Here is a 13,521-nt window from a genome sequence, read left to right as displayed (position 1 = left end):
CTCTCTCTCTCTCTCTCTCAAGGTCAGTAGCAGCTCTGTTTCTCTTTGTTCACGTGAAACTTCAGCATGAAGAACCCATCTGGGTTTCTAGTTTGCTGGATTGCAGGATCTTAGTCCAAAGCAATGGGCGCCAGTGATTTTTGTTCAACAGTGTTAACACCAGACTGACAGATGGGACAAAGTCGAGGGCTGAGAAGCGTCCTCCTGGCCCACGCACCGTCACTCAGCTGCCACCCACGGGCCTGTTTGACTCAGTGAGGAAAGGACAGTCGTTCCAGCGAGTGGTGGTGATGCACTGTGCGCCCCAGTCCCACCACACAGCAGACTTTCACCTCTCTGACACCGTGCACAAAGTTCACGCAAAGTACACAGCAGAGCTGTCTGTGAAAGGCAAAAGCGGTATAGCTGCAGGCCAGTGTTTCCCGAGCAGGACACAGGAGCCAGGGACCTTGCATATCTGGGACTGGCATGCTGGGTGTGGCATCTGCACGTGTTATTCCACGCAGAAGCCCCAGATGATCCTCAGGAGGCTGAGTGCTGCCAACTCCACCCGAGGGCGCCAGGACTCTCACTTTCTCAGGTTCTCGCCAGAGTTGTATTCAACTTCCCAATTCTTCCCAGGGACAGACGGAGGAGAATTGACAGTAAATGGGACTTTCCTCTCTGCTGTGGCCCAGGAGTGCAGTGGAGGATGGCCCAGGTCCTCCTCCTCAACACCTTAATTTCCAAGCAAAGCATCACAAATTCAGAAACAGGAAAAACTGGGAATTTACCCTCTGCCTCTATCTCTCTACGGTTCAATGACATAGCATTCAGTGTACTACTTTTGGTCATTGGGAACTTAGTATCAAAATGTTTCTGACAGGTAATAGGGTTTGCTTGGCACAGCAAAGCAAAGAATGAAGGCTTATTTTTCACGTAAGTATATTTGTCTTTCATCGACAGTAAAAGGACAACAAAACTTTATGCCCTGAGCTGCGTCCATCTCAGTCTTGGCTGTGACTGAGTCGATGCTGTGGACTGACCCTGAATTTTCGTTCTGCCTCCCTTCCACAACTAAACATCTATGAAGTCACTTCTCACACTCCCTGGCCGCTAGGCTCCCAGATACAGTTGAGGCTCCACAGGTCAAGGGCATCTGTATGAGAGTTAAACTTGGAGCTGAGCTGAGAGGGAAGAAAGACACTCGTTCCGCTGGTAGAGTCCGCAGCTGAGACATGGCAGAGAGCTAGAGCTGGAGCGGAGGCGGAGCAGCCAGGACTTGAACAAGTTCTCCAACGTGGGTTGCTAGCATTGCAGATGGCAGCTTAACACACTGCACCGAAACGCCAGCCCCGATTTCTAACATTTTTGCACCAAAATCACTTATTGCATTTTCCAGGAACTCTCTGAGTACCCTCGTAGCCCCATCCTGTGGTGTGGCTGTGAGAGTCATTTCCAGAAGCTACGTGGGATTTTCTTCTGTGAATCGTTTACCACGACTCTATTTCTAAAGATCCCTTTCCACTTGGATTTTGCTTCCTACAATTGAACCTCAACTGATTCAAGCCCCAGGAAAGCGGATGCCGTTTTGGCAGAGCAAGGTGGGAAGACAGTGGGTAGCACATACAAGCAGGTGTTGGTTTTTTTTTTTTTTTTTTTTTTTTTTGGCTGCCTTGATCCCTCATCCATAGCAGGGTGGGAAGCGGGGGTGAGTGTGAAGATTGGATGCACACTTTGGAGACGAGACCCCCGTTCATGCACCGTGACCCTGAGGGGAGAGGTGAGGGAGGGCTCTCCTCCAGCCTCAGTGGAGGGGCTTCCAGGTCACAACGTGGAGCCCTTGTCCAGTGTCCCCTGCGGTTTGGGAATGACATGGCTGGCTGTGTCAGGGGACTTCCGTGGGCAGAGACCGCAGATGCCTCTGCTGTGCAGGAGGGGCAGTGAAGAGGCGGTGGCTGCACAGGGCCCACCGGGACTCTGGGAGTTGACTGGTGCGAGTGCAGTCGGGGGGCTCCTCGGAGCCCTGAAACTGGAGCATGCATTTGGGCAGCAGTTGTCACAGGTGTCACAGATGCTGTCCGATAAGGCTACCTGGAGGTGGCGGGGACTTCAGTGGAAGGAGACCAGAAGTCTACTGTCAGGTGCTTGGAGACCGTGGGCGGAGTCAGAGGCACTCAGCCAGGAGACAGATACAGCTGAGGCACCAAGGGGACTGCAGGTGGCAGGCGGAGGCGGGGCTGGGCACTGCCTGTCAAATGGAACCTTGCCTGTCAAAAGACCTTCAATGCTCTTCTCTCCTCTTCCTCCCCCTTTGCCATGCCTGCAGACCCACAATGCTGCAGCTGGAGGGTGCAAATGTCAACGGAAAGACAGGAAAGCCGATCTGTGCCCTGTCCCTCCGAAGGGCTGGAATCCAGAGGCTTGAGGGAGGAAGCCTTAATCAACGGCGCCCTCTTCCTCCCACTCTAATCACTACAGTGAGGCTCATCATCAGGGATCTGCTCCCCGTGAGTGGACACAGCCATCACCCGTTGGTCAGCAACCATAGCCCGTACAACACTGTGTGATCCAAACAGGGTTTGCCTCCCCAGCTCATACAAATATTTAAACGCCAAAACTATGTCAGTGGCACTGAGTGTGGAGGCTTAATCCAATTCTGGTGTCTAGAGACCGAGCGGTTCCGTTGGCTTTGGTCCGATTCCCATGATCAGGTCACAGTACTTCACAAACAGAGACCTCATGGACAAGCATTCCCTGCCTCCCTCTGCTTTCTGGCCGGCCACGTGGTCATCCTTCTGCACACAGATCTGCCGTGACCATCCTCATCAGATGCCAGCCCAATAGGGTCACCTGACCTTAGACCGCGAGCCTCCAAAACCACGAGTTGAAATAAATCTTCCTTTCTAAGTAGGTCCTTGTGGGTATTTAATTACAGCAATGGAAGCTAATGCAACACCAAGAGTGAACTCTCCTGAAGATTATGGGCTCTGGGCAGTACTGATGGACATTATGCATGGGGACAAATAACCCCTGCTGGTGAGGTCTGCTGAACCTGTTTGGGGCAGGAGAGGTACAGGCACTCTCTACACTTTCTGCTCAATTTTGCTGCAAAGCCAAAACTGCTGGGGTGGGCATGGTGGCACAGCCGGTTAAGTCACCACTTGTGATGTGCTCATTCCATACTGGAGTGCCAGTTAGCGTCCTGGCTCTTCTGCTTCTCAGCCGGCTCCCTGCTAATGTGCCTGGGAGGCAGCTGACAATGGTTCAAATGCTTGGGCTCCTGCCACCCATGTGGGAGACCCAGATGGCGTTCTGGGCTCCTGGTTTCAGCCTGGTCCAGCCCTTGCTCTTATGGGCATCTGGGGAATGAACTAGTAGATGGCAGATTTTACTATGTGTTGTGTTCACATACACTGTCCTGGTTTTCAAGTAGATGAAAATAAAGAAACATTTTTAAAAGCTAAAACTACTGTAAGAATAAGTTTATTTTTTTAATTACCAAGAGAATGATGGACCTTGATGACTTCACCCACAGGCCGCAGAACCCCCAGCAGAGCGAGTCCGGGAGCAGCAGGAGACCAGGCATGAGGTCCTTTGAATCATCCCTGGGGAATCCTGGTCTCTCTGCAGAGTGCCCAGGGCAGTGGCCCTGGTCTCTGCCGCCGGCCCAGGGGCCTCCTCCCATCTGAGAGGGGCTGGGCCGGGAGCTCAGCACAGTTTAGGGAGGTTTTTATTTCCCAAGGAACAGAGCGTGGAATGCATCGTTGTGAGCAAGGAAGGGCCCCGGCTCCTGGCGGGGAGAGGGTGTGATTTCCAAGATTGCCAGGCGCAGAGGCCAGCTCAGGAGGCTGCCTGGCCTGCAGAGAGAGAGGGAGGTGACCACCCGTGCCAGCCCCGGCTCCAGTTTGCCCTCTCCCTCGCTGCTCCCTGGGTTCCGGAGCAGCACAGCCTTCACCTGCCCCTCCCCAGCCCAGGTCTCCCCATCCTGAACCCAGCCCAGCCACTTCACACCGCTCCCAGCATCCCGGCCCCCGCCCGGTACTGTCCCAGGGGCTGGCCCTGCCTGCTCTCCAAAGACCTGCTGACAGCAGCGTGCAGAGAAGGCAGGCCTGATTCTGCGGACCCCCAGGGATGGTCCCTCTCCACTGGCATCTGCAGCCAGTGCCTCTGTCCCCTGCCTCGTTTCCACCCACGCCTGCACCCAGCCCCCACTCACCTCTGCAGAGGAAGATCAATAGGACTGTGAACACCAGACCCTTGTTCAGGATGAAGCCACATGCCAGAACAGTGGCCGGCATCCACAGGCCTGCGAGGGCAAAGGCAACAGTGGGCTCTGTGAGTCTGACACTCCTGAATCCACGCAGGGGTCTCTGCTGAATACCCTGCTCCGAGGCCTGCCTGCGCCCTGCCTCCCCTCTGGGAGGGCGGCCTCACCGGGCTGTAGATAAGGCCTTGACCTTTCCCCTGACCCTCAACCTCTGCTCTCAGCCCCTCAGGAATCTAATGGGCCTCTGACATGCCCCTGCCCTGTGCCTCCCAACTCAGCTACCGCGTTACTCTGCACTGAGCCCCACTCTTCCCCCGAGGGTCTGGGGCCGGCCCTTCGTGTCACATTGCCCACAGCACAGAGGACATGACCACACAGCCCTCAAGGGCCCTGCAGCCCGAATGCCTCATCCCGCACTTTTTTTTTTTTTTTTTTGACAGGCAGAGTGGACAGTGAGAGAGAGAGACAGAGAGAAAGGTCTTCCTTTGCTGTTGGTTCACCCTCCAATGGCCGCCGCGGCCGGTGCGCTGCGGCCGGCGCACCGCGCTGATCCGAAGCCAGGAGCCAGGTACTTATCCTGGTCTCCCATGGGGTGCAGGGCCCAAGCACTTGGGCCATCCTCCACTGCACTCCCTGGCCACAGCAGAGAGCTGGCCTGGAAGAGGGACAACCAGGACAGAATCCGGCGCCCCGACCGGGACTAGAACCCGGGGTGCCGGCGCCGCAAGGTGGAGGATTAGCCTAGTGAGCCCGGCACTGGCCATGCCTCATCCCGCTTTGAACGTCTCAATCTCTCCCTCCCTGCAGCCGCCGCTGTGCAGCGTCCCCAACACCTGCCCCCACCTCCCCACCGTGGCCCACCATGCACCCCCTCGTCTACACTTCATAACTCCCACCACCTTCAGTGTCTCTCACTCTTGGGAGCGTCCTCAGCTCTGGCTGTCTCTGTGCCACTTTGGCACTTGGAGCCATGCCACGGGCAGGACTCCCCTCGGTCCCCTTTCTCAACTCGTTGCTCAGATCCCATTGGGCTGCGTTTCCTGGGCCTGGTGCCTCCTCACCAGGGGCCCACAAGCCCTGTAGGACCTTAGCACCTTTCCTCTGGGGCCACTGGCTGGGAATCCTGCTGCCTTGACGCCGTAACATCCGGGGCTTGGCTGGGAGCTTTGGGATGGAGCTAGAAGCGAAGTTCATTCTGCCAGCTAGGGCTCAGTGGACAGTCCTCCACGGGGTCCAGCCTGGCTCTCTGGGGTCACAACTGAGGCGTGACCCTGGAGCCCCAGCTGGCCCCAAAGAGCTCCTCTGCTCTGCTCTGGCCTCCAAGCAGCGACCCTCATTCAGGGCCAACATATGGCAAACCCAGAAGACATTTTAGGGTTGGTGGAGTTTAGGAAGCCCTGTGTTCTGAAAGACACCAAAGGTCTTAGGGGTCTTTATGGTGTCCAATAGCGCTTCACCAAGGCGGGACCTGCGACCTGAGCTCCCCAGGCTGTTGACAACCCAGCTGACCTAATCTAGGCTGCAGAGGGACCACCAAGGCTTTCAGAACCACTTTTCTTCTTCAGCCTGGGAAGTTCTCTCCCAAGTTCACAGCCGTGACACCATACTGTGTTTGGGGAAGAAAGGTTTACAGTTATAGGTCAAGGACAGGAGTGTTCAACACCACCCAGTTCAACCTCCCTAGGAACAGTGTAGGCAGGAAATGTCCAAGGTCACACAATGGACAGCAGCAAAGCCAGCCCCAGGGCCACGGTCTCCCGACCCCCATGCCTCTGTGTGTCCGTGGCATCTTGCTGGTATCAGCCTCAGAGCCTCCTCCAGGGCCCTGCCCGGTGAACCTGACCTAGTTTCTCAGCTCTCAGCGCACTGCAGTCAAGCTGGCCCACTCTCTGTGCCTACACCACACCCCCTGTCTGTTTCTGTACATCATGGAGCTTGTCCGCCAGGCTCAGCACCTCCCTCTTCCTGCCCTCTGCAACCCACTTCCTCTCCCCAAAATCCCTTCCTGCGCTGCTGACCGTGGAGTTGGGTGGACAGCATCCACTCCAAATGTCATTGCGTTATGTAGGTGTCTTTCTGTAGTCAGCACTGTCATGATCTCCCCTACCTGGAGGAGGGAAGGAGAACAAAGGGGCCCCACGGTCCAGGCAGCAATGTCCTCGGTCCAGTCCAGAAAGAAGCCTTCTCTATCTTAACCTAACTCCGGAGACAGTCCCCAGCCGCCCGCTGGTCTCGGTGATCTCCACACGTGCTCTTTAGCAAAGATCAGATTCTTGTTTCTCTAGTGAGATGAGGACATCCCCAGGCAGAAACAACCTGTACTTGATGCCACTGCCCTGGCCACTTTAGCACAAGCTTTTCTCAACTACTGGACAGGAAGGAGAGATGCGAAGCTATCAAACACCACTGCATGTTATTTGTGGTATGATGAAATTAAGCTTATCCAGGGTTGAGCTTGATATGGTTCTTTTTTTTTTTTTTTTTTTTTTTTGACAGGCAGAGTGGACAGTGAGAGAGAGACAGAGAGAAAGGTCTTCCTTTGCTGTTGGTTCACCCTCCAATGGCCGCCGTGGCCAGCGCGCTGCGGCCGGCGCACCACGCTGATCTGATGGCAGGAACCAGGTGCTTCCTCCTGGTCTCCCATGGGGTGCAGGGCCCAGGTACTTGGGCCATCCTCCACTGCACTCCCGGGCCACAGCAGAGAGCTGGCCTGGAAGTGGGGCAACCGGGACAGAATCCGGTGCCCCGACCGGGACTAGAACCCGGTGTGCCGGCGCCACAAGGCGGAGGATTAGCCCAGTGAGCCACGGCACGGGCCTTGATATGGTTCTTACTTAATAACGTGGCTCATTCATTCTCAATTATTTCTCTTGGTGTCCTCATTAAGACTCAAGTTAAAGACCTGCATGGAAAGGGAATGATGGATTCAGTGCAAGTAGACCTAAGCCATCGACTGGTACCCGATGTGAGCCAACTGTGCCAAGTGGAAGATCAAGGTCCTTGATTTTTCTGAACCCAATAAACACAGAGGATCTCAAAATGCTGGAGCCATCGAATGTTCCCATGGGAAGCCCAACTGACAGGAGTGACTGGGACCTGGGGAAGGATTAGGTACTTGCCCAAGGTCACCAAATATTTTCAGGATAGAGAAGCATCTAGAATCCAGAACCCTGGGCTTCCTGCCATATTCATCCCTCCTCTGTAGAAGGCTACATTTTAGTACTTCCACAGCGTACAGGCACTGAGACCAAATTCACCTGGCGTTCCTGAGCCTAGGGCCATGGAGCCAAGGGTGATGGAACTGAGAGCATAAATGACCCATCCCAGCCTGCTGCTTACTGGGCACTGCTGAGTGCTTCTCAGGTACTGGGAATGGTTTGATTCCATTACCCAGGTTGCCTACAGCATTGTCCCTTTGCTTGCCCCAGCCCTGTCCTGCGACTCGTGTATGCTGCTTACAACACGTCCAGGCTCACAGAAGTGCCCCACAGTCATGGTCATGGCCATGGGGGTCCCTCAAACTCACCAGCCCCAGACAGGAAGGTTACTATGCAGCTCGGGGCACAAGCGCGGGGCTCCATGCTCCCAGCGTGTCCCCCTGTGCGGGCAGCCAGCTTTTCAGCAGGAGGAGGGGGAACTGCCAGTGCCCGCACCAACGGGAAGCTCCTCGAGGTCAACACAAGGCCTTCACTGTGCTCTCCAATGTCCGTCCCTGGCCTACTATGTCGCAAATCCCTGGAGAAAGGAGACAGCATTCCACCTCCCGGCTGGGCCCATTTCACACAGCTGCACCTGGGACAATCAGGACAGATGGGCCTCTGTGTGAGCCCAGCTGCTCCCATCACCTGCTGAATGACTTAGGGCATGGCCTCACCTCTGGGGTCTTCCCACGTACAGGGGAGAGAGCAGCCAGGAGAGAGCAGCCCAGCTCCACTAGGCACTCAACAGGTCCCACGTGACCAGCTCCTCCAGCCGCTTCTCTGCCTCAGGGTGAGATGATTTTGGGCATCACCTCGTGTTACAGGTGAGAGAACAGGCATCCAGGGAGGAGCCAGACAGCAGAAGGCCCAGGGGCCCTGACTGTGGGTCTAGAACTTTCCCCACCTCTCGGCCTCGCCTCCCCATGGCAGTCCCTTCAGCCAGGGGAAGTCCCAGCCCATGAGGACACCGGCCCCTGGCGGGGGTCTCACCAGTGCTCACCTTGGCACTGCACTAGGCGAATCCGATGATACAGGACAACCACTTGTTGCGAGGAGAGGTAGATCACGCACTGGTACAGCCCCACGTCCTGCCTCCGGAGATCTGTCATGGTGACCCTGAGGATGGCCTGGGTGGGGTAATCCTCCAGCAGGTACCTCCCAGCCTGGGCCCGGTTGTGATCCTCTTTCCTAGTCTCCGTGCGTACCAGGGTCTCCAGGGAGCCCCGGCTGCCCACCCGCTGCCAGGCCTTCAGGCTGGTGGCGTATTGCATGATGTTGTAAGGGCAGCTCACGGTCAGGTTGTCTCCTTCCACTAGACACTTCTGCTCCTCCTCCTGCTCCCCGCCTGCAGCTTGGGATCCTAGAATGAGGGGTAAAAACCCCTGACTGAGTCAGCGTCTTTCTTCTGCCACCCTCATCCCCAGGCACAGACCACACCGGACGCAAGATCACAGAGGAAGAGGAGAAGGGGCTCCACTGGGCATTCAGGAGGGACTGAGGATTCTGCAACTACTTTGCAATGGTTCAGCCAGTGTGAGTCTGTGTGAGTGTGCACGGGTATGTGCGTGTGTGTGCGTGTGTGTGTGTGTCCACGTGCACGGGAAAAAATGAAGCCAAATGTCACTCATGGTTGAGTGATTCTAGGCAAGGAGTTTATGGTGACTGTTCTTTCTACGTTTTGTACTTTGGAAAATTATCATAATGAAAATGTACAAAAGAGCACCAACAAACCAGTGTTGTGGTGCAGTGGGTTAAGCCACTGCCTGTGACACTGGCATCCCATAGGAGAGGCCGTTTCAAGTCCCAGCTGCTCCACTTCCTATCCAGCTCTCTGTTGTGGCCTGGGAAAGCAGCAGAAGATGGCCCAAGTCCTTGGGTCCCTGCACGTGCGTGGGAGACCTAGAGGAAGCTCCTGGCTCCTGGCTTCGGGCCAGCCCAGCCTCAGCCATTGCAGCCATTTGTGGAGTGAGGAGTGAAGATGGAAAATCTCTCCCTCCCTCCCCCTCCCCCTTCCAAATAAATAAACAAATCTTTTTTTAAAAGTTTAAAAAGAGCATCATCCATCACCATTTTCTATTCTATGGCTGCTCAGACAATGCCCCTTGCTGTCTGGCATCCAGTCTTTTACCAGAGTTCCTGGGGTCCCCAAAGTGACTGCTCTTCCTGCTCCTCTCCACCCATAGGCATCCCATTAGGCCCCAGAGGGAAGTCCCTTGAACCACTCCAACCTGCAATAATGACTTGTCCCTGGTGACCCAGGACACTGGGGATCACCTGCACCTGCTCACATCATCTGCACCATCGCCCGCCATCACTTTTATTAAGCATGCACTGTGTCCTAAACATTAACCAAGAGCTTTCCATCAGTCAGCTGCTGAATTCCTGGGGCACTCCTCTGAAGTAGGACCCACTTTCAAACGAACACTTAGGAATAGGCACTGTTCACAAAAGAGGAACGTGAGGCTCAGAGATGAGGGTCCCCTGTGCGGGGAGTGGCAGAGACAGATCTGCACCTGACTTGGGCTTCCACACCACTCCTCTGTGCCCTGCCAAGTGACTTTGCCTGCAGATTTGCCTCCCTGGGGCTCCTCATCCCTTTCTTGCTGTTTCCCTCTTCCTCTGCCCACAACAGAAGAGTCCTCTAAGGACGGACTTGGCCTTACACTTCATTGCACCTGTCCGGACAGCAGCACAGGGCCGGGGGCTGCTTGGTTGACTCCATGTGATTTTCTCAACTGCAAGACACACTAGACAAGAGGAAACTCCAGTTTCGGTGTCATCAGCCACTCCCTGCTACATCGGGGGACCAGTGCCACCGGTACCCATTCCCCACCTTCCTTTCCCCTCACTTGTCTCTAACACATACCCTGACCCCGGTCCAGTCTGTCCTGGAGAAATGAGAGAAGCCCTCCCTCCAGCTGTCTCCATCAGTCCCTCTCCCCAGCCTCCTCCCCACCTCTCCTTACCTGGGACACAGAGCAGCAGAAGCAGCAGCAGCCGCCGCCCCCAGAGCCCTGGCCCCTCCATCCCATCCCTCTCCCTGGATCCGCTGGCTGCCGGCTGGCCCAGAGGCTCCTCCCTTATGGAAGATGACGTCCATAGGGGCTGTCACTGCCTTCCCCTAGAGGCCTGGCCCTGCCTGCAATTGGGGAACCCTGAGGGAGCTGTGCCAAGACAGAACAGCTCAGGAGAAGCCGCAAGATGAAGAAAGGAGTGACCACGGCCTTTGTGATGGCTGCCTTCCTGTTGCTACTTCCTCTCGTGTGGTCGCAGTCCTGTTGGGAAACACTCAGCAGCTCCCTTTCCCCTCCGCTGCAAGTCCTGCCACTCCACTCACGTTCTCGGGTCACCACGACACCCTTGCCACCAGCCCTTCCCACAGCTCCTCCTGCCACCAGCCCTACCTGAAACAGCGCGGTGCAGCCACAGCTGCTCACCCCCACCCTCCCACCCCTGCCCAAGGCTCAGCTCCATTCTCCCTGGTGACCCAGCCCCTTCAATCTCACTCTATCCTGTAATCACTCAGGACACTGGCTGCACACACACACACCTGGGCTCTACTCCCAGAGGTTCTGATTGGTCAGGTTAGGGAGGGGCCCAGGAATCTGCATTTTAGTACGTACCCCAAGTGATCTGAGGCAGGTGATCCAAATAGACCAGACTTGCCAAAGCTTTTTTTTTTTTTTAAGATATATGAAAGGCAGAGTTACACAGAGAGAGAGAGAACCTCCAACCACTGGTTCACTTTCCAAATGGCTGCAAAGGCCAGAGATAGGCTAGATCAAAGCCAGGAGCCAGGAGCTTCATCTGGGTCTCCCATGTGGGTGCAAGGACCAAAGGCTTGGGCCATCTTCCTCTGCTTTCCCAGGTGCTTCAGCAAGGAGCCGGATCAGAAGAGGAGCAGCTGGGACTGAACCGGTGCCCATATGGGGTGTTGGTCCTGCAGGCAGCAGCTTTGCCTGTTACACCACAGCACCGGCCCAGCCAAAACTCTTTGTGACACCTGCCTCAGGTGCTCTGCCTGTGTTCCAGGTGCAGACTTCCCCAAGGTGTCCAGTCCAGGCGTCATCATGGAGATCACCCCTACAGGGGTAAAAGGGAGTGACTCCCATGGCTTGCAATCCTACTGTGTGCCAGGTGCTTCTCTTAGGTCGTCTCCTTGAATCCTGTCAGGGTTGGGAGACTTGCGAGGGATGTCTGTCCTGTCTTGGTTCTCACACACCAAGCACCTTTTCCACTGGAGACGTGCCCCTGTGCGTGGCTCTCCCGGGAATGCAGAGTTGTTTCCCTGAGCGTGGAGACAGAGACTCCTCCCACCCTTCTCCCTGGCAGCTCTGGGGCAGGCACGTGATCTGTCCTTAGCTTGGCCAAAAGCATGATTCTGTCCGGGGTTCGGATCCCAGGATGTGATCTAAGATGCAGGGCCAGTTGGAGATGATCTGAGGCACAGCATGGTAGCAGGTGACTGGTGGCTTCCCACATCCAGGGTAGTGGCATCAATGGTGGCACTGCCAGACTGTCCCCGGCTGCCCATTGCCTCTTGAGTTCTGCCCACTCCCCACACTAGACCTGCAGCCTCACCGACTCTGAGCGTCCCTGACATCCTTGTACACTTCCTCGGCTGCTTAGGATTGCCGGAGTTGGATCCTGTCGTTGGCATCAAGAATCATGACAGGTAACGGTGAGGAGGTATGATGCCCGCAGAGGCAAGGAGGACTAAAAGACCTGGGAGATCAGACCATCACTGCAGGGGTGCTGTACCGGTCAGCTTTTCATGACCACAATGCAGCACCGAAGGCAAGCTCCGTAGGAAGGAAGGAGGTGCATTTTGCTCCATGGTTCTGGAGACTCACAGACCAAGATCAGGCAGTCCCTTTGGCTTGGTTTTCTAGTGAGGCTGATGGATGGTGCAATGGTAGAGTGTGTGCAGAAAAACTATCACAGGTAAGCTAAGAAGCCGAGAGAGCAACTGGGCCCAAATCAAGCTTATACAACCGGCTCCCTCCCAAGAATTACCAGCACGGTCCTAAGGACCTCCCACACGGCCCACCTGCTCAACACCATACGTAACTGCCGTAAGTTCCCACCCACTAAGAACCATCAAAGTGTGAGTTGAGGGTTTAAACACCTGCATGGGTTCAGGGGCCAAATCCCGTTCAAGCCGTAGCAGATTCAGAGCTGGGATTCAAAGCCAGAGAGGGTCCAACCCAAAGGAGTGTGTAATGAACCACACAGCACTCTTGGATGAACCAAGGTCCCAGCCAGAAGCAGGTGGCTCGCCGAACTCAAGAGTGTCTGCTGAAGGTGTGGGCAGAGACTGGGGAAACCAACAAGGGATGCCTGAGGCTGGCCACGGAGGTGAGTCACTGGGCAGAGGTGTTGCCTGATCTTGGAGACCACAGCTGTTTGGGGGGTGGGTTGGGTGGCCTGAAGGAGCCCTCAAAGAGGAAGGCAGCTGCTGGATTGCATATAAAGTTTCAAGCAGTTTTGATATTTGGACTTCAATACCGCGAATCTAGGGTTAAATTAAGCACGCACACTGTAACGCGTGCAGTTTGTTGTTCCAGGATGTAGATGTGAATGGCTGGTGTCTGGGAGGGAGGACAGAAACAAGGCAGAGCAACAAAGAGAGAGCTGTGCCCCTGATTCAGCGGATCTGGAGGGGCCCTGGGGCCCAGGCTCTTGTTTTACGTTCTAGGGGAATGTGACACAGGGGGCCCAAGGCCGGCAGTCTGAGAAGCGCTGTGGTGACCCCGCCGGTCCCAGCCCCGCCGGCTCAGAGGGCAAACCCTGCCCCTGTGTGGCCACCTCTGGGCTGCCAGCTTCTGGGTGGAGTGCTTCTGCAGAGACTACGGTCCGGTCTGAGCACCAAGACAAGGAGGAACTAGGCTCAGGGAGAGGATATAGTGCCTGAGCACCCCAGGGTGTTTGTTTCACAAGTGTTGAGGGAAATCAAGCCGATTACGGGGCCTTCAGCAAGTTCATGGGAGAGGGAATTAAAAGACAAGCCTGGCCCAGCCCCCATCATTGCAGACATTTGAGGAATGAGCCAGCAGATGAGTGCTCTCTCTC

General features: G+C 55.7%; 1 protein-coding gene across 1 annotated transcript; it reads right to left on the bottom strand.

The window, feature by feature from the left end:
- Positions 1 to 3,432: 3,432 nt before the first annotated feature.
- Positions 3,433 to 10,562, bottom strand: LOC138849806 (triggering receptor expressed on myeloid cells 3-like). Its single transcript, XM_070074674.1, has 4 exons — positions 10,416 to 10,562; positions 8,450 to 8,809; positions 4,199 to 4,288; positions 3,433 to 3,839 (listed from the first exon to the last, which is right to left on the bottom strand). The coding sequence occupies exons 1-4, from the start codon at positions 10,474 to 10,476 to the stop codon at positions 3,823 to 3,825; spliced, it is 528 nt and encodes a 175-aa protein (XP_069930775.1). The 5' UTR covers positions 10,477 to 10,562; the 3' UTR covers positions 3,433 to 3,822.
- Positions 10,563 to 13,521: the final 2,959 nt, after the last annotated feature.

The sequence above is a fragment of the Oryctolagus cuniculus genome, chromosome 5 (genome assembly GCF_964237555.1).
Source record: "Oryctolagus cuniculus chromosome 5, mOryCun1.1, whole genome shotgun sequence".
In the NCBI taxonomy this organism is placed as follows: Eukaryota; Metazoa; Chordata; class Mammalia; order Lagomorpha; family Leporidae; genus Oryctolagus; species Oryctolagus cuniculus.
Note: the sequence above shows the minus strand (reverse complement) of the source record. Positions and strands in the feature narration are given on the sequence as shown.